The sequence below is a fragment of the Euprymna scolopes genome, chromosome 6 (assembly GCF_053919585.1).
Source record: "Euprymna scolopes isolate OS-2025 chromosome 6, ASM5391958v1, whole genome shotgun sequence".
In the NCBI taxonomy this organism is placed as follows: domain Eukaryota; kingdom Metazoa; phylum Mollusca; class Cephalopoda; order Sepiida; family Sepiolidae; genus Euprymna; species Euprymna scolopes.
The window spans coordinates 107,290,585-107,318,455 of NC_136487.1; the positions used below are offsets into that span (position 1 = coordinate 107,290,585).

Genomic DNA, 27,871 nt, shown 5'->3' on the forward strand with positions numbered 1-27,871 from the left:
AAGTTCTCAAAAGTCAAATCGTTGAACTTTGACCCCTTAACAGCCAAATTTCTAACCCAAAACTGATCACGAAGATTTTCCCAAATCTCAGTATTCTGTATATCAAATTTCGAGTCTGTAGACTGAAAATTGACAGTTATTGCGTAGGAAAATGTACACACAGACACGTTCACTTTTATAGATATACTAGCCTGGGTGCCCAGCATTGCCCGGGTGTTTGGAGGAGTGTGTTAAGCAAAAAAAAAAAAAAAAAAAAAGTGGTTGTATGCAGGCAGGCCGGCTCGAACCCATACAGCGAAGAAGGAAAAGAACATGAAAAACAAACGTGACGTCTTTGCTGCTTTGCCCATCGCCACACCGGAAGTGATGTAGGTTTAAATTAAGGCTAGTCAATCGAAAAGAGGGGATTGCTTTCGAAAACATCGGCGAAAAAGTGCCCAGTTGAGGGTGAAGTGATTGTTTTTAGCAATTTTTCTGTATTTGTCGGCCAAAAGGTCGGCTTCACAACAATACGGATCTCATGAAAATCTGTCGCCTGTCGAAAGTTTTAGGCAGAAAAACATACACGCATATATACATACATTTAAACAAACAGGTGAGATGTATATTATAGATTATATTGGAAGCAATATGTAGTAATGATTTAAAAAAATTTTTTAAATAGACTTGTGCGCCACCACCGAGAATCGAAACGTTCAGCTTACGACTTATTTTTGCCTCCGCCGCCAATGACTGGGCCATGAAGGCATATTTACTGCGAGGCTAAAAATTAAAACATGAACCAATAGCTACTACGTTATGCGTTCGTAATGGTGGCATTCGACCTTCACCTGGTTAATTCCATTTTTTTTTAAATTTTCACACTTTTGTACGGATTTTTCCAGGCTAAAACCCAAATATAAAGTATTGCATGGATTCAAATACCTTATATATGAAGTTTCATGTCTGTAGACCAAAAACTCTAGGAGGAGTTAGGTAGGCAAAATGTTTTAAACAAAAATATATACGTATACATGAATATATATGGAAACAATTTTGTGTTTACTATAAACTTTTTACGCAAATATTATGCAAGTATAAATCATGTAGAATATCTGCATTAATATAATTACACATAATAGTTAACTAAAGATGATCATCCCATTAGAAAACCGAAGAAACTAATAGGGAATTAATTAAAATGAATGTTTAAAAGAAGACGCAAATTAGCTAGATCTTCTGCTAGTGAATGCAATTCCATGCCCCATACATAACAAAATTGTATTTTCTTTTTAAATAAATAGAGAAAAGGATTTTAATATGAATATCAATACACACGCTTGAAAAACGAATTTATAGGAGCATAGATAGATTGGATGAGAAGAACATTCTTAATACATGATTTTTAAAAATAAATTGCGACATGGTTAGACGTCATGCTAAGATGCCATTTTGAATGTCATTTGTCTGTTAATTCATTGAAGTATTCTAAAGATGTATTCTGAATTAATAGGCAATAATTGATGAAATAGAACCATTCTGATATTCCGTTATTCCTTGATTATATTCAGGAACAAATAGAATGTAATTGAAAGTCAGTGAATGTTTCTTTAATTTTAAAATCCAGTGTAATATGTAGGAAATAGTATGAGTTACAAAGTGAAAATAAACGATGGCTTAAAAGAAATTGTAAATATTTAAGGAATTCACACGGTATTCGTGAGTTTCATGGGAAGAGTTAAAGGAGAGTTAGTCTTTGTGAGTATATGTATTTGAGAGAAGCAGTTTAGTCAAATAATTAATAAACGAGGATGAAATGTAAGCATATTGTTATAAAAGCCAATGTGCTGTAGTTGCTGTAAGTGTTTAACACTTTGCAGTGTTCAGTTATTTTTCTACGATTGTTTAAGTCGTACAGTAAAAACCATTATTTTATTCTATAGGAGATTAATGTCAGGAAAACCGAATGTTGCTCGGGATTAACACATGTTATGGACTGCATGCAAAAGAACATTTTTTTTTTTATTTGTACCCCTTTCTCCAAACGACGTCCAGCGAGTGAATGCACCAGATTTGTCCACTCTGGGTCTCGTTTGGTTGCCAGGACTGGGTTGTTTTTTTGACAAGGGTCCTGGTTGATGGGTTGGTCAGGCTGCCACTCTCTCCACATTGCTTTTCATAGTGTGTAATCCGTCTTTCAAGTCGTCGTCACCTGAAAGATGAGGTCATTTCAAAAGAAAAGAATAGCATGAAACCAATATGATTCTGGTAGATGTAAATGCAGTTGGATTGACTAGCTGGATTTCACTATCTATAAGTAGCCTGTATGCAATACAATTAATATAATTACACGTAATAGTTAACTAAATTAATATGTCTGCTCATACTTCATAATACATGATAGCACCAACCATTTCTGAGAATCAGTGGAAAAACAAAACTGAAGAATAAGTTTGGAAACGCATGATGGTGTATTTCATGTTTTGTTTTTTTCTTTTTTTTTTTTTGGTGTTTGGCTGCTTTCTTTTGTTCAGTGCTCCTTATACTATACTTTAGTGTAGATATTTGTCTTTTGAAATGTTATTTTATTAGTTTCATTATAGCTTTGATGTGTTGTCATGTAAGGCTTGTTAATTAAGCCTTCTAAATAAAGGCTGGGAAGCGCTCTTTTAGCCTTAGTAGGCAATCACCTACAAATGGTGTCTCAATAAAAGTACTCATCCTCATTACATCACTTGATTAAATGTCAGGAAAGGCATCCAGCCTATAAAAATTTTGCCTCAACTAAGGAAATGATATATATATTTTTAATTGATATTTGATGATTTGTTCAGTTCAAGAATGATTAAACTCAATATTTCTGAAGAAATTATACTTTTGTGAAAGAATCATTTTTTTATTACAATATTTACCCACTTGGCTCTGTATCCAATCAAACAATGTAGGATAATTTATAAACACGAAATGTGAGCAGGTCTGTAGATATTTAGAAAATAAAAGCATGGAAGTTTTTACTCTTTGCACAACTGCTTAGGGTTTTTTGTTTTTCTCATAACCAGTTTTCTACTGATTAATTCAACTGCGCTACCATTAAATTGAATACTTTTGAAAACTTTTTCTTACGCTAAATAGGACATTGTGATATTCATTTTCAGCATACTTGAAAACCTATAAAAGTCATTATCGATTTGGAAAGAAAGTAAAAAAAATTACCGTAACCCCATTTTAGACGGGAATATTCACCAGTGATGTGAGAGAGATGGTTCAATTCAGTAGAACGCTATAATTGAAAATTGATCCTCAATGATAAGTCATGAAAACTTTTTTCAGACATTTTTTAAATCTGAAAGTTAAGTTTGTAATCAATGGGATTAACACGAAAAAAAGGTGTAAATTGTGGAATTTAGAGGTGGAGGCAATTTCCTTAGAGGTGGAGGCAATTTCCTTAGAGGTGGAGGCAATTTCCTAAACATTTGCCCAAAATACTTTTGAACTAGTTTATATTGAAAACAGTTTTTAATAATTTATTTTATTTTATAAATAGTTTAATAGATTTTTATAACCAGAAATGTAACAAAATTTGGTGCTTGTCTACATTTAGGCCTATAAAAAATTTGGCACTTCACAGGGAACGTCGACCCTTTGTAAAAAAAATATTTTCATACATAATAATATTGATTTTTATGTCCAATTTTATTTACAACTTTAAGGTAAGTGAAATAAATAACGGGATTTTTTATAAAAGGTAAAATGGCCGCATGTGTTTTTGTATGTCAAAGAAAGGCTTTTTTTCGAGGGGGGGGGTACTATTTTTGATAACTTTTTATATACTCCCTAGATATGTACGATTTCCAAACGAACATCGTCTCTACATTTGATAGACTTTTATAAAATTCATGCTATTTGTCCTTTCGCATGCTTGTTTCTTTTTCATATAAAAGCAAAACTAATCGGAGCGGCTTGGCTTTCCGGCCAGGAACATCTTGAAAGTAATTAGCTTTGATCAATTATGGGGAAAACCTTTCCTATCAAACAATTGCTATTCATTTGAGAGTTCTTCCTTTTTCGGGGGAGCTTGGTTTCCCCAACATCGTGGAGAAACTAATAAATGAAATAGCGGAAAGATGAACTGGCTTTTCTGCCAACGTTCATTTCTGCACGTGCGAGAACTTATTCACTTAGCAAGTCAAATTTTTGATTGACATCATTAAATTTGAACACTTTTCACTTATGACCTCATAGCGTAACGGTAAAATGTCACGTTTTCTTTCACTTTCTTTTCCGCCTTCACATCGTGGGTTCGAGCCTGCCTGCTTACTAACCCCCCCCCAAAAAAAAACACCCGGGCAACACTGGGCACCCCTGCTAGTATATATATCAATGTTTTAATTATTTGATCTTTTCGGCTTTAAAAAAATGTTGAAATTTTTATCGACCTACATTTGTTTTTAGTTTTTGTAACATGAAATATGGGGAGAGTAGAATGCCTAAAAAAAACTTCCTGTAATATATTTAACGTAATCTACTTTTATTATGTAATTTTATTTAATAATGAAGAAATATCGAAAATTTCAGAAGAATATGACGATTATTTGAGTTTTGCTAGATTTTTAAAACATAGGTATGGTTATGGCTTAAAAAACGTCACTACATAGGAACATTGTTTTTAAAGCGTCAATAATGTAAATACAAGTTTTGTCTCGCATTTTGATTATTTTTGTATGCTGTAAAAAATTTTTTTTAAATATTAGCAGTTTATTTGAAGCTTCGGGTTTCTATTACTATACACATAGATTCGAAAAAGTTGTCAAAAAACAAATATATAACAAATGTTATCAAAGGCAAGATAAGTTACTTTTCTACCTATCTGGATAATTTTTTAGTTTTTTATTTAATGTAACATGTTTATTCAGCTCGAAAAAATGGTGTTTACTGATGTATTGAAAAATTTTAAATGGCACCGAACTCTCTGTTGAATATGGTAAGTTTGGGGAAATGAGTTAAAAACAAAAACTGTACAAAATACTGTTAAAAACCCACTGAATATATGCAGCCTATGTCACGGTAACATATATTAAGCGAGTTTCTCACAGTATTTTGTATATTTTTTAATTTTTAACTCCTTTTCCCAAACTTACCATGTTCAGCAGAGAGTTCAGAGCCATTTTAAATTTTTCAATACATCGCTAAACTAGGTGTATCAGAATTTTTGCGCAAGTCGGCATTGCAAACATTTGATTAAATAGACTCTACATGTCTACAAGCTTATAACAATATGAAAATGTAATTTCAAACTCTAGTTTTTATTTCAATAAAATGAGCAAAGACCAAATTTTAAAATCATAAAAGGTTTAATCGAAAAATATACAATGTCTTTTTTTCATCGGTTTTCTTTAAAAAAGATTTCACGAAGATCAACAAATTTAACTTCATCAAAATCTAATAAATATATATAACTGCCAAAAAATCACTTACCTGTTAAAAATTATTAAGCTATGGGTGCTTCTATTCTTCATGTATAAGAATTTGTCCATATTTATATATTTCCATGTATTTTTTAAATAACAGGATTTTTAAAGTTTTTTTTTTGTTTTTGTTTTTTGCGGCATATGTTATCTACCATTTGCGAAACCGGAAGTTTGTCGTTTTGTTATGTACGGAAGCAGCAAAGGGACAAAAATAATTATTTCAAAAACATAAAAACAACACATTAGTAATCTCGATAGCAACTATATGAATAAACAAACATTTAATGTAATAACGAACAAAAACAGGTTTGTTTTTTTTTTTCTTTTTTTACTATAAACATTTTATTCAGTTTTGTATAAAATAAATGAATGTTTATGTATATAAGTGGTCAGTATGTGCTATCATATTTGAAAAATATGAACATTTCATTCATGGATTTTGGCTGATTACAAAAATTCGCTCTACCAAATTTCTATTTTTTTTTATTCTCTTAAAAAATACATGAATTTTTGATTTAATGTTTTAATTCTTCTTTATTGAGTGAATTTTTTCTTTTAAATATCTAAAAAAAGAAAACATTGAATGAAATTGAAAAAATTGTCGTTAGCATCCAATATTTACTTGACAATCTAAGCATAACATAAACTTTCACTTAAAAAAAAAAATCAACGTAGTTTTTAAAGAAAAGGTTTTACACTTTGGACTTTACAGGTAAATTTCCAAACAACACTTTTTTTTTTAAATTGGAATATTTTATTTATTGATCTTTTATCTTCAATTTGTGATATATAAAACTTTGGTTAGTAAATTAATTATTGAAATTCTAATAGACATTTCAAAATTAAAAAGAAAAAACGTTTGTCTAAAATATTATATTTGGTCTATTGGAAAGAGCATAAAATTTCACATTAACCCTGGAAATATCGTAAAAATTGAAAAAATAGAAAAATTGAACAAATAGAAAAATTTTTGATAGATTTAGTTTAAAAATTGAAAAATAGTTAACTCGTAAAATTCAACTGATTTCATTACGTAAAAAAACAAAAAAAATGGCTGCATGAAGGCGCGCCGGCATTTGTAAACACTTTTTTTGTTTGTTTTTTAAATAAAAAAATAATATTTCTATTATTTTTTAAAACAACTTCAATAGTTTATTTTGGAAGTATATTCCATAAAGAAAATAAACAACCCACTTTAAAAAGAGAAATTACGAGTTTTTTATATTTTATTTGCAGTTTTGTGTTAGGGGTGTCAAAAATTCTGATACACCTATCGCTAAGCACTGTTTTTCGAGCTATTGTTACATTAAATAGAAACACAAAAAACATTCTTCAGTTCGGTAGAAAAGTAACTTATCTTGCCTTTGATAACATTTATTTGTTTTTTGACAACTTTTCGAATCAACCCGAAGTTTCTTTTAAATGGTAAAAAAAGTTAGGATGATAATATTAAATTAGTTACATCATGTTGGGCGGGATAACACTGTGGTGTGCCACACCACAGTGTTATCCAATGCGCACCACACCAACACCACTGGTGTGGGTGTGGTGCGCATTGGAGGTACCTAGTTATCGTTTTTACTAAATTAAAATATTAGTCTTTTATTGGTGCAGCTTAAAGAAGTAGGTCCCGCACACGGGCCTCGTTCTGACATTCGGAAAATTTAGCTTAAATCGCTGAAACTACCAAAAAGTAACCCTTTTGAATGAAGATGGATATAAACAAAATTATTCAAATTAATTTCTTAATTTTACTTAAAAACAAAATGTTAATATATAAAACAATATATTTTAGAAAATGATTTCTTAATTTTAAAGAAAAATTTATTGTAATCAGAAAGAAAATTTTTTATAAATAAATATTGAAAAGTGTTTAGATAGCTGGTTCTTTGGGATAACAGGAGAGGAGCGCCTCCTCACCCCACCCGCCTTCCAAAAAGTGTTTTTACTATTTTAAAGCGCTTTTTTTTTAATATTTATTTTTTTCAAGAACAACAAGGGCACATGGCGGAAATTCTTCAGGGTTTAAATGTATTGTAATGCTTTTATTGGGGTTGAAAAACGTTTTTCAACCGCCATATTACTTATTTACTTGCCTCCCCACGAGGGCAGAGTTAGACACAAGGTCGGTTTCAAATGCATTTATTACTAAAAAAACAAAATGGTGAAATATAACAATATAACAGCAATTTAAGCTAAAAGTAAAGAAAAAAAAATTCAAAGAAATTCCGAACATTTATTACTATTTGGCTCATGGTTTCTATATCCATCATTCAAAGGGTCAATAATGATAGAAACACCGGTGTCACATGTCACGTAACCTAACTGTTCAGATTTTTTCAGAAAAAAGCTCGTCTGCTGAACCTACTTATTCAAGCAGCATCCTTTTATTAATTTTTTCATTGAAAATGAAATAAATAACGAAATAATAATTTTTAAAAAATTCAATTTCTTGGTCAATAAACACGACAAACATAAAAGAAAAATAACACAATATTTGAAAACCAAAACATTTATTGTATCAAAATGTATACAATTGTCAAAACATCTTACATCTACGTAAGAAAATATAATTTTAATAAAACATTTTCGTAATGAAAGCAACATTGGATTTTTATTAAGTAAAAAAATTAACAATTAGGTACGCATGGAGAAAAAAAAAAGAATTAACAATCTTATTTTAGTAAGAAAGATAACGAAATAGTAATTCGTTCTTACTAAAATAATAACAGGTGAATACATCTTTTCTGGTAATAATAAAAATAAAGTTCGCTTCATTTTGTTTTCGAGTTTCCGATTCGATTTTAAAGTTTTTTTTTTAACGGTGATTTGACCGGGGTATTCCGACATCGACGTTTGCTGTAATAATGAAAAACACAAACACAAACACACAAAAACACACACAAAAACACAAACACACACACACACACACACATATACCTCACCCTTTTTTTTTAACCAAGTAAGATCTGTGACTTACTTGTAGTTTCATTAAATACTTTTATATGCAAAATCCGATCCCGCATTTTGTTAATTCCTGCCCTCTGATGAGAAGAAGAGTATTTCTTCGAAACTCCGCGGATTAAGGACTATCCACTTATCTTGTGCTTCCTTTTTTAAAATTAAATATGTTTTTAACTCTTTTTCAAGATGTCTTTTAACATGTTTTATTAATCATTTGTTCGTATATATATATATATATATATATATATATATATATATATATATATATATATATATATATAATAGATATATGTGTGTGTGTTTTGTTTCTCATGTGTTTAAAATAATGAAATTATAAACCTCCAACCCTTAAGTGTAAAAATGACGGGGCACCGTTTTCCGACCGGAAGCCGTCATCAAGTAAACTGTTTCTCGTAAACCTACAATTGTTTGGCTTTTTATTTATTTTTTTATTGTTTTTGTTTCTCACAAAAAAAGGTATTTGTGGAGGAGCCCATGATATTTTGGGGGTGTCACCAAAATGGAACGGAAATTGTAATTTCGTTCCGGTGCAATTTTTTTTTTTTTTTTGTTCTACATGTGCGCGAAAGAAATCGATAACAAGCGAAACTAATTAAGGGAAAAACTGGGTTTGTTTTACTGTACACATAGATTCGAAAAAGTTGTCGCAAAACAAATTATAACAAATAAATGTTATCAAAGGCAAGATAAGTTAATGAATGAAAATTGGGATTTGTATTACTGTACACATAGATTCGAAAAAGTTGTCAGAAAACAAATAAATGTTATCAAAGGCAAGATAAGTTACTTTTCTACCTAACTGGATATTTTTTTTGTGTGTTTTTATTCAATGTAACATGTTTATTCAGCTCGAAAAACATGCAGTGTTTACCGATGTGATGTATTGGAAAATTCAAGATGGCGTCTGACTCTCTCTTTAACACGGTAAGTTTGGGAAAGGGTGTTATAAATAATAAACTAGAGAAAATACTGTTAGAAATTCGCTCATTATATGTTACCGTGACATAAGTTGACATATATTCGGTGGGGTTTTTTTTATATTATTTTGTCTAGTTTATTATTTATAACACCCTTTCCCAAACTTACCGTGTTAAAAAGAGTCAGACGCCATCTTGAATTTTCCAATACATCGGTAAACACTGCATGTATTTCGAGCTAAATAAACATGTTACATTGAATAAAAACACAAAAATATATCCAGTTAGGTAGAAAAGTAGGTTATCTTTCAGATGCAAGGTTCATTGTTTACTTGCGGTTTTAACGATGTAAGATTCCGTTGTACGGAAGACCAAATCGGCCAAAATGTCTATGATGTTTTTATTGGCGCTTTTCTTCGTATTTTTAATAACATTTTTTTGCACCATTTACAAGTTCTTTTTACAAATATTTTTTTTAATACTGTAATAGTAAAATGGTAAAACTATACAAACACCGTGACAGCGAATTAACCCTAAACCTAACCCCTAACCCTAACCCTAACGCTGTCACGGTGTTTGTATAATAATACCCTTTATTAGAAATTTGTAACAAAATAACAAAATTATAAAACTATTAGATTAAAATTGAGAACTTTTAATTAAACAACGTGAACATTTTATAATGAGTGTTTTCATGAAATGTATTTTTAATAATAAAAAAAGTGAACTTTTTTTTACTTAAACTTCATAAAAAAAACGTATCCAATGTTACTAAAATAATTTTACTATTACAGTATTAAAAAAAATATTTGTAAAAAAAAACTTGTAAATGGTGCAAAAAAATGTTATTAAAAAATACGAAGAAAAGCGCCAATAAAAACATCGTAGACGTATCTTATCATTTAAACAGTATATCAATTTAAATATTTAAATTCAGTAAATAAATTTAAATATTTAAATTATGGCCGATTTTTGTCTTCCGTACAACGGAATCTTACATCGTTACAACCGCAAGTAAACAAGGAAGGAACCTTGCATCTGAAAGATAACCGAAAAGTAACTTATCTTGTCTTTGATAACATTTATTTGTTATATATTTGTTTTTTGACAACTCTTTCGAATCTATGTGTACAGTAATACAAAATTCGAAAAAGTTGTCAAAAAACAAATATATAACAAATAAATGTTATCAAAGGAAAGATAAGTTACTTTTCTACCAAACTGGATATATTTTTCGTATTTTTATTCAATGTAACATGTTTTATCAGCTCGAAAACCATACAGTGTTTACCGATGTATTGGAACATTCAAGATGGCGTCTGATTCTCTCTTTAACACGGTAAGTTTGGGAAAAGATGTTATAAATAAAAAAAACTGGATGAAATATGGTTAAAAACTAGCTCAATATATGTTACCGTGACATAGGTTGACATATATTCGGCGGATTTTTAATAGTATTTTGTATAGTTTTTTATTTATAACACCTTTTTCCAAACTTACGGTGTTAAAAAGGGTGTGAGACGCCATCTTGAATTTTCGAATACATCGGTAAACATTGTATGTTTTTCGAGCTGAATAAACATGTTACATTGAATAAAAACACAAAAACTATATCCAGTTTGGCAGAAAAGTAACTTATCTTGACTTTGATAACATTTATTTGTTATATATTTGTTTTTTGACAACTTTATGTGTACAGTAATACAAACCCCAAACCTTGCTTGCACGACTGACTAAAACAAATAAATGTGACATTTTTTTCCGTTTTAAAATATATATATATATATATATATTTTGCATTTTCGAAAAATAAAACATTGAATTTTCCCGTTAAATTAAAAACAAATGTGACTTTTTCCGTTAAAAAAAAATAGATATGATTCGTTGTTTAAAATTGCCCTTAAGTTTCATTCTATATTGTGTGTGTGTGTGTGTGTGTGTGTATTTATGTAACTGTAATGCCTGGAGAAGTAGCATATGAAAATGTGCCCACCAGGACAGATAAAGTCTTCTTTCTACTCGTCCAAATAAAATCGAATGCTTGAACACCTAAAAAAGATTACTAATTTATTTTTGGTGCCCGTTATTACATTTCAGATTATGTCAGTTCTTGTATGGTTTTAAAAACTTATCCCCACGTGTCTTGGCTCTCTCTCGTTTTTTTTTTTTATTATTATTATTATTATCTGAGAAAACCTACTACTACTCCAGACTATTGCAATGGCTTTATTATCGAGAACCTGTCCATTTTCCTTGCAAAGTCAAACACTTTTTCATCTGGTGAACTGTCGAGCTAACTCATCAACTATTGGAATTTCTATCAAAACAACTTCACTTCGCGTCGACGGTGTCCGTGGTGAAAAGAAGACGCCGACTATCGCCATCGCCCGTCGTCATTCCTTCTCCCACTCGGCGGCGGTGGCGGCACTCCCTCAACTGACGAGTCTACCTATAAGAACGCTTCGCGCAAAGGTGCCCCGCCATTATAGAGCCAATCTTTCTAAGCTTAACAACGGCATTTCTATTCCTTTGTTGTTGCGCATTTCTTATTGCAGCAGTTTGTGTACGTCTCGTTCACATTATTATAGGAGGGAGAAGAATTTTCTGTTTAACCGGAATCGAAAGTGGTGGTGTCCATTCATTTTGGTGTCTAACGTAAAACCCATCTTTCACGTTTTCTCTTGTAGCATGGCCGACTACCTGATCACCGGTGGGACCGGCTATGTACCCGACGACGGACTGACGGGCGCACAGCTATTCGGCAATGGAGATGGACTCACTTACAAGTAAGTACAAAAAAAACCCCTCAAAATCATTTTTTAATTGATAACATTTTTTGTGAGTCTGTCTTTCTCTGACCTCCCTTTTATCTAGTGACCCCCTCTCTTTATGTAGTTTATGAAAGAAACTTCAAGTGGGAAAGGGGGGGTGGAGAAAGGAAGGGGAGGGAAGGGCGTCTTTTTAAAATTCTAACTTTTTTTCCAAACAATTTCTTGTCTATTACGTTAACTTACGATTCGTTTCCGTTAAAAACGGATAGAGATAAATAAATATATTACAACATGTCTCGGTGCGATAACGATTCTACACTGATAAAAACGGAAAGTGAAGAAAGTGTACTTGTTGGAGAATTAACACTGGATAATGAATTGTAAGATTTTGTTTCGCATTTTATTTTCTTCGTTGAAATTAAATTTCATTCAACTTTTCTTTTTACTAAATTGTTAATACACAAAAAAAAAATCAAATGAATCTGTTACAACGAGGACAAAATATATCCTCACTTGGATTGTATCCTAAAATATTTTCTTTCAAATTGAAAAAGTGCGCAAAACACAACTTATTTATTCGAAAAAAAATTAATAAACAAATAAAGAATTTAAGCTTTTCTATGAAGAATTGTTTTCCGCGATTGTATTTCATTTTTTTTTCTCGAAGTAAACTTTTTGTTGTTTGAGCTTATACTTTCATCGTTAGTTAACTTTTTCTTTTCCATAATCACCACGTGTCTATTTTACCGCCTACATTTTTTGGGTGTATTACTGTACACATAGATTCAAAAAAGTTGTAAAAAAAAACAAATATATAACAAATAAATGTTATCAAAGGCAAGATAAGTTACTTTTCTACCAAACTGGACATAATTTTCGTGTTTTTATTCAATTTAACATGTTTATCAGCTCGAAAAACATACTGTGTTTACCGATGTATTGGAAAATTCAAAATGGCGGCCGACTCTCTCTTTAACACAAGTTTGGGAAAAGGTGTTATAAATAATAAACTAGACAAAATACTGTTAGAAATTCGCTCAATATGTTACCGTGACATAACTTGACATATATTCGGTGATTTTTTAATAGCATTTTGTCTAGTTTATTATTTATAACACCTTTTCCCAAACTTACCGTGTTAAAGAGAGAGTCGGTCGTCATTTTGAATTTTCGAATACATCGGTAAATACTGCATGTTTTTCGAGCTGAATAAACATGTTACATTGAATAAAAAACACAAAAATATATCCAGTTTGGTAGAAAAGTAACTTATCTTGCCTTTGATAACATTTATTTGTTATATATTTGTTTTTTGACAACTTTTTTGAATCTGTGTACAGTAATACAAACCCAGGGTTTTCCCAAACTTACCGTGTATAGCGCCGCTATACTATAGCGGGTTACCGGGTAGGTGTATCAGAAACTGACCATTAAAAATGAAGATCAGAACTTTAATAATTCAACTTACTATTTTTCGAAGTTTATAACTATTGAAAAATGTAATTCAAACCCTAGTTTGTTTGCTTTTTCAATTAAAGGAGCAAAGACCAAATTTAAAAAAAAAAATAACAGGTTTAAAAGCAAATTATGCAATATTTGTTTTTTAAAGCGGTTTTCTTTAAAAAAATATAAAGAAAATCAACATATTTTGATTTGCTTATAAATATATGTATATATTTAAATGCCAAAACATCACTTAAAAAAATATGGGTAGTTCCATCCTTAATTGTTAAGAATTTATCCATATTTATTTTTTAAATAAAAGGATTTTTTAAAGCGAGGGTCGTAGAAAATCGCATTTTCGCAACGTGTTTTGCGCGACTAAGCTCCTGCTAAAATGAAATCTATGAAATGCGGATGAGTCCAAGGCCCCTAGGAACATAATGTCTTTTTTTATTGGGTGTGTTAACCAAATTAGTATTTTTCATTCTCCGTACTTAAAAAGGAAACGCACATTCATTTATAAGTTTTTCCCGTAGAAGAAAAAATCCGCTTCGTCGATTTTTTTTTTTTTTTTTAAATTCTTTTAATGAAATACACGAGTTTTTGATATATTTGAATACTTCTTTATCGACTAAATTTTTTTTTATCTAAAAAAAAAAAAAAAGAAAGAAAACATTCAATGAAATAGAAATATTTGCCGCCAGCGTCTGGTATTTACTTGACGATGTAAGCATGAGCTTTCATTTAAAAAAAAAAAAAAAAAAAAATCTTTTTTTTTTTTTTTTTTTTTTTTTTAAAGGGTTTTACACTTTGGACTTTACAGGTAAATTTCCAAAAAACTATTCTTGTTTTTCGTTTTTTTGTTTTAAATTAGAATATTTTCTTTATTGATCTTTTATCTTCAATTTGTGATATATAAAACTTTGGCACATAAATTAATTAAAATTTTAATAGACATTTGAAAAAAAAGTTTCTCTAAAATATTATATTTGGTTTATTCGAAAGAGCATAAAATTTCACATTGACCCTGAAAATATCGTAAAAATTGAAGCAATAGAAAATTTTGATAGATTTTTAAAGTTTAAAAATTGAAAAATATTTGTCGTGAACTTATATTGATTTTATTACATAAAAAAATGGCTGCATGAAGGCACGCCGGCATTTTGTAAACACTTTTTTAAAAAATAAAAAATATTTCAATTTTTTAAACAACTTTAATAGTTTATTTTGGAAGTATATTCCATACTGAAAATAAACAACCCACTTTAAAAAGAGAAATTACGAGTTTTTTATATTTTATTTGCAGTTTTGTGTTAGGGGTGTCAAAAATTCCTCCAAATTTCTGATACACCTAGCTGAGCACGTGATACTTAGGGAAAATAAAGGTATTGGGAACAACACTCCACCACTTTGGCCTTGTACTGGGCTAGACGGGCGGTCGGAGGGGCACAATCTAGTCAAAATGCTGGTCATGTCCAGCCCCATCATATATAACCCATACCAAGCCTGCAAGTAACCACTAATATTCCCATCCCAAACCCACTAACAAATATACTCAAAAATATGGTGGAAAGCGGTGGCTGAGGGTCAATCATATTTGAATACCAAAAAGCTAACTCCATACACATCGGATTTGTCTTGGACTAAAATAAAAACAAATGTTCCAGAACAAAAAGAATAAACTTTCCCGAAATATGAGTATACTGGCTAAGGTGTATCCGTATCAACCAAGGCGAATGGGAACTCCCCCTTGGTAAATTCCCAATAAAAATTGGACTCCGTGGAGGGTGGCGGAGCCCAGGGCCAGCGAATTAAAATAAAAATAATAATATGGAGAAGAAAAAGAAAAAAAATCGCTCTGATGTCTCGGACATCTCTGACTCAGACGACAGATCAGAACTACAAGCGAAACAGATACAAAAATAAGGAAATTACCCTAGTCTTACCTACCCTAAATATGTAGTGATAGAACCTACTAATAAAGAATCCTTTACCAAAATTTCTCCATTTAAAATTGAAAATACTATGAAAAGCCTCAAACCTGTTTCAGTAAAAAAAAAAAAATGACCAATGGCACATTATTGGTCCAAATGGGTAAAGAAGCCCAATCCGAAAGACTCCTAAACTGGACAATTTTCGATGGAATAAAAATAAAAGTTTACCCACAGAAATTCCTGAACACCTCCAGAGGAGTAGTGAGGTGTGAAGAACTCGCACAGTGCACCATAGAAGAAATTAAAACCAACCTAACAAAAGCAAAATGTGTCAGATGTGAGGAGAATGATCATTAAAAGAAATGACCAAATGATACACACCAACACATATGTATTAACCTTTTACTCAACCAAACTCCCACCAGAAATAAAAATTGGGTGCACGAATGTCAAGGTGGAAACATACATACCAGGACCACTCCGGTGCTTCAATTGTCAAAAGTTCGGTCACCACAAAGATCGATGCACCCGAACCCCTGTCTGTGGAAGATGTGGTAAGAGCGGTTGGTTGGTTGTTTTTGTTTTACGGCATATCAACCCTTTTCAGGTTATTTAATGCAGAATCCAAAGATTTTGAAGAAAGATTTTTTTAATAGAATATAATTTGTTTTCAAGTCGGTTTCTATTTAACCCATAGTTGGGACCCTAACAGGTACTACCACTCCAGGTCAGAGTGGACCTGAAAGCAATGGCAATTAAAGGCAAAGTACACGAAAAGAAACTGGAAGTCATAAAGACTTTCCTGAAACAACAAACAAATTGACCGACATGAAAAAATGGAGACAGAGGATAACCCTCCACCTGATGAACCAGATCCGGACCCATGACACACAAAATTATCCAATGGAACTGCCGAAGACTTAAGGCAAACATAAACCAATTACTAGTGTTAATATCTAACCTTTGACCTGCTATCATCTGCCTCCAGGAAACATTTCTGAAGACAATAACATCACTACAAAAAACTGCTCCCAATACAACTTTATACACAATACTGGACAGAGGACTTCCGGAGGTGTATCAATTCTAATTAGAAACGACATCCCTCAGAGCGAAATAACTCTAGACACCACATTACAAGTAATTGCTGTGAAAACCACTTTGCATAAAACCATCAACATTTGCTCCATGTATATCCCATCACATGACCCCATAAATGAAGCTGAAGTCAACAAAATAATAGAACAACTTCCTAAACCATACATCCTACTAGGAAACTTCAACAGCCACAACATCATATGGGGAAGCAATAAAACGGACGCAAAAGGTTAAAAACTAGAAAATATCAACAATAACAATCTGTCCCTCATGAACCTTATCTCTAATACATACCTCCACTCTGCCTCAGGTACAAACTCAGCCATTGATTTGTTGCTATACGACCCAGCCACATTAATGGACTACAGTTGGCAAATGTATGATGACTCATGTGGTAGTGATCACTTTCCCATTATACTTGAAAACTCAATCCCGATTGAAAATAACCCCTCAGATAGAAGCTAAACAAAGCTAACTGGGAGGAATATAAAACCCAATGCAATGCAAAACTAATAGATAAAGATGAACCAGAGAACTCTTCACTGATACGTTGATGTCAATAGCTGGGGAATGTATACCCAAAAGTTCCAAATCAAAAAAATATAAAAGACCTTGGTTTAATGAAGATTGCCAAAAAGCGGTAAGGTTACGTAAAGCTGCACTGCGAAAATTTAAAATTTATCCCACTACCCACAATCTAGACCAATTCAAACAAAACCGAGCAAAAGCCCATAGAACAATTAAGGAGGCCAAAAGAATGTCATGGAGAGTCTACATCAGCAAACTGAACTCTCACACCAAAACAAGACAAATCTGGAATATGGTCAGAAAGATAGCTGGAAAAATCAACCAACACCGCTAAAACAAAAATAACCAGCAAAAAGAATATAGCAAATGTACTCGCAAAAACTAAAGAACAAACTCCTCTAGTGAAAATTATAAACCAAAATTCAAAAAAAATCAAACTAGATGCTGAAAGGAACAAACTAAACTTCAACTCAATGTAGAAGACAACAAACCTTTCACTCTATCGGAATTAACCGATGCCATAAACAGTTCACACAACACTGCAACAGGGCCAGATGAAATCCATTACGAGTTCCTGAAACAACTACCTCAAAAATCCTTAATATACCTCCAAAACATCTTCAACGACATTTGAATCAGGGGTGAACTCCGACATATGGAAACAAAAAACAGTGATTCCCTTCCCAAAACCCGATAAAGTTAAGTCTGATCCCAAAAGCTACCGACCCATAGCATTAACAAGTTGCATATGTAAAACTTTCGAAAGAATAGTGAACAAAAGACTAACTTGGTACCTTGAATCAAATGGTTTGATTACAAGCCTCCAAAATGGGTTCTGAAATAAAAGAAGCACCATTGATAACCTGGTATGCTTAGAAACCTTTATCAGAGAAGGATTCATAAAAAAGGAACATACAACTATTTTCTTCAGTTTAGATAAAGCCTATGATACAATGTGGAGATACGGTATCATGAAAGACCTACACAATCTCAGACTAAAATTACCCAAATTAATAAAAGATTTTTTTGCCTGACAGAAACTTTAAGGTTCGTGTGGGCTCCACCCTTTCTGACCTCGGAAACCAGGAGGAAGGAGTCTCACAAGGAAGCATACTATCAATCATTTTATTTAATATAAAGATTAACAATATTACCCAATGCTTAAGTTCTGGAACTGACTGCTCCCTATATGTCGATGACTTTTTGATCTGTTATAGATCAAAAAATGTCCAAAGAATAGAGCGACAGTTGCAGCTGAACCTAAACAAAATAAACCGGTGGGTCACAGAAAATGGGCTTAAATTTTCCAAGTCAAACACGAAGTGCATGCACTTCTGTAATATTAAAAAAAATGCACAATGATCCAACCCTCCAACTCGATGGCCAAAAAATTGATATTACTGATCAATAGGGATCATTTTTGACAGAAAATGGAATTTTATTCCCCATCTGAGATATTTAAAGCAGAAATGTCACAAAGCACTACAATTATTAAGAGTTGTCGCCAACAGACTAACAAATGCTTCTAAAACTATACAGCACCCTAATCCACTTAAAACTGAATTATGGTTGTTTCATTTATGGATCAGCAAGGTCTTCCTACATAAATATCCTTCACCGTGAGGGACTAAGATTAATCTTGGGAGCATATAGAACATCCCCTAAAGAAAGTCTATATGCAGAAGTCCATGAAGCACCCTTAAAGCTCAGATGGGAAAAACTTTGCTTACAATATTACTTGAAACTTAAGTTTTGCCCCACAAACCCTGCTTATCAATGTTCCTTTGACCCCAACTATAGAAACCTATTTAACAAAAGAAAAAGTCATAAAAACCTTCGGACTTCGAATGGAAACCAGTATAGAAGAATCTCAAATTCCAATAACAAATATCCACCATTCTATAATATCCGAAAGCCCACCATGGACTATGAGACAATCAGATGTAATGCTCAACTTAAATGAAAATAGAAAATCAAAAACAAATCCTACCATATTTCAAGAAGAAATTGAAACTCTCAAGCTATGCTATCCTGACTATACTCACATATACACAAATGGCTCGAAGGATAACGATAGAGTCGGATGTGCAGCTACCTACAACAATACAACAATTAGCAAACAACTTCCAAACGAAGCCTAGATATTTAGTGCTGAAACCAGAGTCATAGATTTAGCACTGGATATCATTGCTGAGGAAAACTCAGAAAAATTCATTATATTCTCTGACTCTTTATCCATTTTAACAGCTATAATAAATAGAAAACAGGAGAACCCCATAATTATCAAATTCCTAAACAAAATAAATCTCATTACCGACCAAAAGAAAATAATATTCATCTGGATCCCTAGCTACATGGGAATCGGGGGCAATGAAAGGGCCGATGCTATGGCTAAGGAGGCACTGAAGTTGGACCTTGATGGTCACAGGATCCCATACACTGACATTAAACGCTTAATCAACAGATATATATTTTTAAAAAAATGGCAAAATCAATGGAGTAAAATTACAAATAATAAACTATATGATATAAAACCCACACTTGGAGAGTGGAGGCGGGATAAACATGGGTCCCGCAAGGAGGAAGTCTTACTGGCCAGACTGCATATTGATCATACAAGACTCTCTTCTCACTCAAGATGATGAGCCAAAGTGCACAAATTGTTCAACTCCGCTTACTATAAAGCATATACTGCTAAAGTGTAATGAAAACAAACAAATCAGACAACACTTTATATTAAAGCAGGAAATATGAAAGAAGTCTTCGAAAACAATGATACAAAAAACATCAGTTCCTTCCTAAGAGAAACTGGACTATACAAAAAACTTTGAAGCTATATACAAAGAATATGTAAATAATGAACAAAGTCGTTATCAAATAAACCAATCATCTTGACTGACACGGCAAAGATTAAAACAAAAACATGACAGTAATGCTGTCATGTTTTTGACATCAAGGTTGTGATGCCGTTAAATAAACCAACCAACCACTGCACCACAAACCCTGGTTCAATAAAGAATGCAAAAAGGTTACTTCAAAGGCTGTGGTGCAGTGGATAGACGTTGAATCTCTACGGTTCCAGGTGAGCATTGTCTGAAAATAGCGGTTTCAATCTTACCCAAAGCCGGTCAGAGGATTAGTTGGCCAAAACGTGGTTAGACGATATGGAAGGCAGTAATTACTGAGGATACAGTTAAGACTCAACATTCCTATCCCGTCGCAGTTAACCACGAAAGCCAGAGGAATAGTTTCTATTTATTTGCCTCCCCACGAGGGCAGAGATAGACACAAGGCGAAGCAACTGGCCCTGACAGCATTTCAATTATAGTGCTCAAAAAACTTCAACCAGAACTAGCGTCCATACTTACAAAATTAAGCGTTGTCTTAAGAAAAAATGCTTCCCAACACCTTGGAAAGTCTCATCAGTATGTCCTGCATTTAAGAATTCAGGTGATCGCTCATCTCCCTCTCAGTACAAAAAAATAAGTCTCCCGTGCGTCATGAGTAAGCTGCTGGAATCTATGCTAAATAGAGAAGTAGTCGACCATCCCAGCAAAAATAATCTTCTTAGTGACATGCAATATGGTTTCCGTTCTGCTAGATCTACAGCAGACGTGCTTACAGTTATATCTCATAGGATTGGTGAATCTCTCAACGGAGGCTTCCTCTCTAGGACAATTGCTCTTGACATATCAAAGGCCTTTGATAGGGTATGGCATAAAGGTCTAGTTCACAAGATATCCAGCTATGGTATAGCTGGAAATGTCTTCTCAATTATTAAATCATTTCTCTCTGATAGATTCATAAGAGTAGTGGTTGATGGGCAGAAATCAGAAGCTCACACTATTAATGCTGGAGTCCCTGAGGGGTCCATCCTGGGCCCAACTCTCTTCCTGATCTAAATTAATGATCTTCCAAACCACATCCTTACATCATTCGTAGACATTTATGCTGATGACACTACCATTTATGGTAGCACATCTAAGACCATAAACGACCAAGTTCTCTCCGATTCTCTCTCCTCTGATCTTGAGCATGTGGTACAGTGGGGGAAAGGAGTGGTTGGTTACTTTTAATGCACCTAAAACCAAGCTTCTATCTTTACATCATCAACACTCTGATCCCCATCTGGCATCAATTGAAATAAATGGCTCTCGTCTTGGGGAGGCCTCATGTTTTGACAAGCTTCTGGGCTTGACCTTTACTCCTGATCTTAAATGGAACACATACATTAAATCCATTGCCAAGACCACTGGAAAAATGATGGGATCCTTCTATCGATCCAGTAGATATCTCATTGCTGATTCAATTCTCTATCTATATAAGAGCCAGGTATGTCCAGGGATGGAGTACTGTTGCCACATCTGGGCAGGAGTTGCTAGAAGCAGCTTATCCTGTCTTGACAGAGTTCAAAATAGACTTTGTGGCAGAGGAGGGGGGGGCTTTTCTCTTCCCTGCAACCTCTTTCCCACAGAAGAGACGTTGCAAGCCTGTCTCTGCTTTATTGTTATTTTCATGGCAAGTGCTCATCTGAACATTTAGCAAAATTATGGTTCCCCCTCGTCAGACTTTCACAAGAAATATTCGTCTAGCCAAAACCACTATCAACAATTTCCCACACTTTATCTGTGCCTGAACCTAAACCTAGATTCCGTGAACAAGGCTTCTTTCTTAGAACTGCACGCCTGTGGAATTCTCTTCCGTTTGCCTGCTTTCCGGCTGACTACAATCTGATTGTCTTCAAGTCCAACATGAACAAATTCTTGAACCGTCCCCCTAAGTAATCCAATTTACAAAATTCCAACTACTTGCGTTCACTACGCTATAATCACAATGACTAATGTAACCCTTATCCTCGAGTGGCCTCTGGGTCTTGATAAGTGGTGACTCCTATTTACATAATTCAAAAAAAAAAAAAAATGTTGATTTTTAATGTGGAGAAAACCCAGCTTCCCAAAAGAGGCACTCGGGATAGGAACAAAAGCGAAAATTCCCTCAATCTAGAAGGATTTCTCCTCCACCGATGGAGGTCAGAAAAGGTGAAGTATAGTATCAGAACTAGCCAAAGAAATGAATAATTTTTTTACATTTTTGATAACTGCATCATGGATTTCTTTAATTACTAAAAATTAATGCTGAAAAAAAAGTTGGCATTCCACCAAATATATGTCGGCCTATGTCATCGTAACATATACTGAGCGAGTTTCTAACAGTATTTTGTCTAGTTTTTTTATTTTTAACTCCTTTTCCCAAACTTACCGTTTCAAAGAGTCGGGCGCCATTTTGAATTTTCCAATACATCAGTAAACACTGTTTTTCGAGCTGAATAAACATTTTACATAAAATAAACACTAAAAACATATCCAGTTGGATAGAAAAGTAACTTCTCTTGCCTTTGATAACATATATTTGTTATATATTTGTTTTTTGACAACTTTTTTGAATCTGTGTACAGTAGGATAAACCCTAAAAATTTACCTGTTTAGGTAAAATAATCCAAAAAGCGCAAAATTCAAGCCAAATTTAAAAAAAAAAGCCACACAGGCCAAAATTCTATTTAAAAAAAAAAACGGCTGACATACACAAGTGAGGCCCCTTTTAGCGAATTACGCATTGGCTCTGATGTTGTACGCATCACGTTCGAGGGTGTGCTTATTATTTTGCGTGTGTGTCCTCGTTTTTGTTTATTTTGGCTTGTAATTTCTTTTACAAGTTCCCAATTGGGAATTAATTCAAACTTCCTTGAATTAGACGAACATAACATGTCCTTATACAGCGAAGTCAAATCGGAAACTGAAAAATGTGCAGCTTTTTGCACATTATGCCTGTACATGGGAGGGGGGTTAAAGGCAACTCTCGCAGCGCAACAGTAGAACTGCTCCAGACAATGCGAATTCCAACATGAATGAATAATAAAATTTAAAAATGAAGTAAATTGACTTTTTGAACAACATTTTACAAACGCAATTCTGAATTTTTGAGAGGAGCTATGAATGTTCATACTGTTTTTTTTTATTGTTCCAACAAATTAACACTTAAGATGAGAATAATTGTCCAAACAACTAAAACAATATAAACATTTTGGAAAAAATTGCTAAACAAATGTCATCAATAATTTTAGAGTACTAAATAATAAATAATAAAGAATAAACTCATACCGAGTTAAATATAAAACTTTTTAGAGAAAAATGAAATTCCTGATTGTGTACATTCATAAATATTCTAATTAAATAAGCATCTCTTTTATTACAACAAAATTAAATTAATTTAGCAAAATTATATTTCTTATCTGTAATTTATTGAAAATCAGTGTTATTTGTGTTTACATTTTCAGCAAAACATTTTTTGTACTGTAAATCACTTTATTTTATTATACAATTTTTTCTGTGTGTAATAAGTATGTACATTTTTTTTTTTTTTTAATTCGATATCTGATGAGTTTAATTTACTAATTATTATTGAAATAGTTTCAGGAAACAGATAATTATTTTTCTAGAGATTTTTAAACTTGATTATTTATTATTCAGATTTGAAAATCAAAGAAAAAAAAAAATTTTTTTAATTTTTCAGTCTTTTTTTTTTTTTTTTTTTTTTTTTTTAACACTTAATCTATTTTCTGAGCATATTTAAATATTTTAAACATGCTTTTCTGCAGATGAATAGATTTTAACTCTTAATAGCAATACACATAACCGTTAAAACGCTTTGGATAATCAGATTTCATGGGGTTTTTGCTAAAATAGTCATATTTTAAAAACCAAAGCACTTTAAGTCTTCAAAATACCACCGTTTTGTTCAGAAATGAATATACTTTCAAATGAATTAGTAAATAATAACATACATTATATAATTTTAGAGTTTTACGCAAATAAAGTGATAAATATGAACATCATAAAACAGCATTTTTAGTAAGATTTTGTAACGACCCTCCCTGATTTGTAAACATTCGTACTGTGTTTCTGTTAAGAATTTTTTAATGAAATTTGGAAATTAGCCAAAAGAGATGTCATTTTTAATAATTTCGAGTGTCCGAAATTCATTTGACCACTCGTTTTTTTGTTAAAAAGAGATTTCAAAATGATGAGTATTGAAAATTTTGAAAACAATTTTCTTCAGACACTCACTATTGAATAAAACAATCTTTTTACTATGTTTATTCGTTGAAAAGATGATTGGGCAGTATTTTCTCTAGTGGTACGTAGCAATTTAAAAACATAATATCTGAAAAAAATCGTTATGAATTTGAATCAAGACTTCTGTAGTATTAGCAACAGCGATAACATGGCGTAAACAGACTTTTGTTTTTGTTTATTTTTATTCCAAATCGATTTTTTTTTAATTGAAAATCTGGTTATAAAAAAAATTTCTTGCATGTTTAGTTAGAGCTATTTTGTTATCAACCATACAAATATTTTTAAAAATTGGGTAGTAGTAAATTTTAAAATATTTTAACAAGCGAAAATGTGAAATATGATGTTTTGGTTCACGTGTACGATTACGAACGGTAACACATTTCTAATTTTCGTCCCTTAAAAAATGTTTTCAGTGAATTATTATCGAATGGAAACTAATCTACCCGATTATTAAAAAATAAAATAAAATAAAAAAAAAATAATCAATATTTAAATATTTGTAGGAGGTGCTGAGTTAAAAAATAACTGTAGGAAAAGACATGAAATGTAATTAAAAATCAAAATAACATTAATTCAAAATTTTTAACAATTTGCAAGCTTTAGCAAAAACTTGTTTCTTTTTTTTTTATATTTAAATAGAATTTAAATACTTGATATTTTTCCAAGAATCATGTTTTCTGTTAGAGGGACGTCACTTTTTTAAATAACATTTATTTTTGTCTGTCATAATTCTTGTAAAGTTTCACAATGGGTATCAAACACCCTCTTAAAAAAAGCTTGCTTAATTCTATGTCTAATCCTAGGTATGAGTGGCAAGCCTCCTCCTAAAACCTTTAGCCTTAACAATAACGCTAAGTACAAGTGGCAGAGCTCCCCACTAAACAAACTTCCTCTGTGAGCTCATATAAGCGTAAAAAAAAAAAAATAAATAAAAATTTTAAAAAAGCATAAAAAACGTTTAAAGAAAAGTGCACATGATTAATCTCCCCCCCCCCCCCAAATAAATTGGTCAACTGTCCTAAAATGCTAGGATCGTCTTGAAATGGTGAATTATTTTACATTTATGTGAAACCCACCCCCATTCTAAATTCTAAAGTTGTTTTTGTTTGTTTCTATCAAGTCTTCAGGATGTTCACACATAATTTTCCTTAGCCCTATCATTAACCCAAAGTCAGAGTGGCAACCTTCTCATAATTGCACAAAGACCCTCTTAAAACCATGCATAATCGCCTTTTAGAAAACAAACAAGAAACACCCAAGATTTATCTATCATAGGAAAAAGGTGGGGTTGGGGCGGGGGGGGGGTGACTGCCCTAAAACGCTCAAATGATTCAAAATGCGAAATCATTTTACATTAAATTCTAAAATAATTTTTGTTTATCTTTTATAATAAAAGTTTTTCAAGTTGTTCACATGCAATTGTCTATAAAGGTAGAATCACATATTTTGGAGAGGTGGTCAGATGGGGAGGGGTAACAGAAGGTATTAATCTACAATCTCCAAAGAAATATTGCAATATATTCATTTTTAACCAATTCTAGGTTTCGATTTCAGTTTTTTGCACATAAAATGCATTACAACTAAACTTTGAGTTCTCTAACTTCTTTTCTTTTAATGAATACATGGCATTTTTAAGCAATCGCAGCATATTTATGTGCATTTACTGCAGATTATTTGGAAACCGTTCATTTCTGGAGATTTTCAGTAGCATATTCAGATTCCTTGCACAAAAATATGGCAAATTTCATTGCTTAGTCTTGTGTTTTAACAAAGATATAGCATTTTTACTGAAAAAGTAGTGCAAAAAATGTGACAAAACGCATATGGTCTTAAAGAGGGGAAAATATCCAAACACGCAGGGCATAAAAATAGTCATAACTTCCTTGATTTTAATCAGATTTAAAAAATTTAAAGATTCTTTCTTAGCTTATCAAGGTCTTTCTATATATACCAATATTGAAATATTTTAAGCCATTTAAATTTTTTCATGCGTATTGCTACTCTTAATGGTTCCTCATTTAATATTTGAAAAAAAATTCTTTCATCTTCACAATTTTTTATTGTATTTGTTTGCGACAGCAAGTTCATCATTTGCCAAATTGAGAATTCGCATTTTTGCTAACAAATCTTTTTCCGCCTGTTTTGTTCATAGTTTCTATTTTAAAGAAGTAAATAAACAACAAATAATTATTACCAAATGCAAGAAAGTTTACTTTTCTATGTATGTTATAAATTTCACATGTATTACTGATTGCAAGATTTATTGGTACTTTTGAACTAAATTAACTTTTTATTCAGTGGCTTTGGGCCACTTGTGTAAACAGTCGAAGATGCTGAAGCGCTTAGCCAATCCAAATGCCCAGGAAGCAGACAAATTTACCTGCAAATTTGAGTAATTCAAAGTGACCCCACTTTAAAAATCTACCTTGTGTTTAACCCTACCCTTGTGGGTGAGGAGAGAGCAGTATGCCTAAAATTGAATTATTTAGAAAAGATTTTTTTTAAGTAAATGTTTGACCATCTCCTGAATTATAAAATGGAGTTGGTTTTAGGGTATCAGCAACCTTCATAAATTGTGAGAGAGCTGCATTTTGTATTTTTACTGCCATCTGAATTATGAGCCAGAGCTGAATTTTATCTTTGTCTCCATCTTTAAATTATAAGATGGAGACAAATTTTTTGTCTTTATCCTGGTATTTTTAACATCAGCTTGAACAAGTTTTTCCAGCAAAGTAGATGCCAACAAGAAAACTCAAAGAATAACTAAGTCCTAATTTGGTTCTATCACAAGCTTGAAAATTTTCTAACACAAGATTTGCTGACAGTACTATATTTTCCCCACATAAAGAGTGAACTTGTGAAATATAAGAAAAGGTTTGACCCTTAAGGGAAAAGTGACATTAAATGAATAGAAGATATAAATTGCTATGTTGATCCCCATGGAGACTAGTTACTTAGTAATACTATATGAAAACACTCTAGTCATTTTTCAAAAAATTCATGCTTGGTGCATTCTTCAGAGTACCACCAAATTTATATTGTTGAACATGATTTCATTATTACAAATCTATCATGGTGGTCTAAACAATCTTCAAGCACAAATCAAATTATCTAAAAACTACCATTATTATAACTACTTTTTTTTGATTAAAGAGGAGCAATCCTAATCCGGCATGGCCTCCATACAAAATTTTATTGGTGAAAAAAATGTTGTATAGATCCTTACCAATGATGGACAATATTGTTTTGATAAAATCCCCACAACCATGTAAAATGAAGATAATGTTCACAAGGTAATGTCCATTACAGCAAACCATTTGAACATTTTCTTGATTTAAAAAAAAAAAAAAGTAGTGGAACAAACTCACCTATTTTATTTTAATTTATGTATAGATATTTATTTTACATATAAATTTCATATCTTTGTTTCCAAAATTAAATTGTTTTTATTGCTTCTGCTGACAACAGAAAAGAGACTTTTGATTTTACTTTCTCTGCAGCTTAAAAGCAAAATCTGCACTTTGTATTTCCTGTTGTCAAAACAGTATCGCATAACTTGTCACCTAGAAACTACATTTTATTATGAGATACTTTTTAAAAAAGGTCAAACTAATA

The 27,871-nt window shown here is 32.1% G+C and overlaps 1 protein-coding gene across 8 annotated transcripts in view; it reads left to right on the forward strand.

Moving 5' to 3' along the window:
• LOC145277839 (inosine-5'-monophosphate dehydrogenase 1b-like) overlaps nt 1–27,871 on the forward strand; it is a 244,994-nt gene that overhangs the window by 186,164 nt on the left and 30,959 nt on the right. For 5 of the 8 annotated variants that reach the window (XM_080129767.1, XM_080129768.1, XM_080129770.1 and 2 more), the window contains one exon: nt 12,037–12,135. In XM_080129767.1, coding sequence (XP_079985893.1) covers nt 12,037–12,135 — 99 coding nt within the window. Of the gene's footprint in view, nt 1–11,595; nt 11,913–12,036; nt 12,136–12,295; nt 12,501–27,871 lie in introns of those variants that run through there. The other 3 variants (XM_080129774.1, XM_080129771.1, XM_080129775.1) reach the window with 3 other exon arrangements.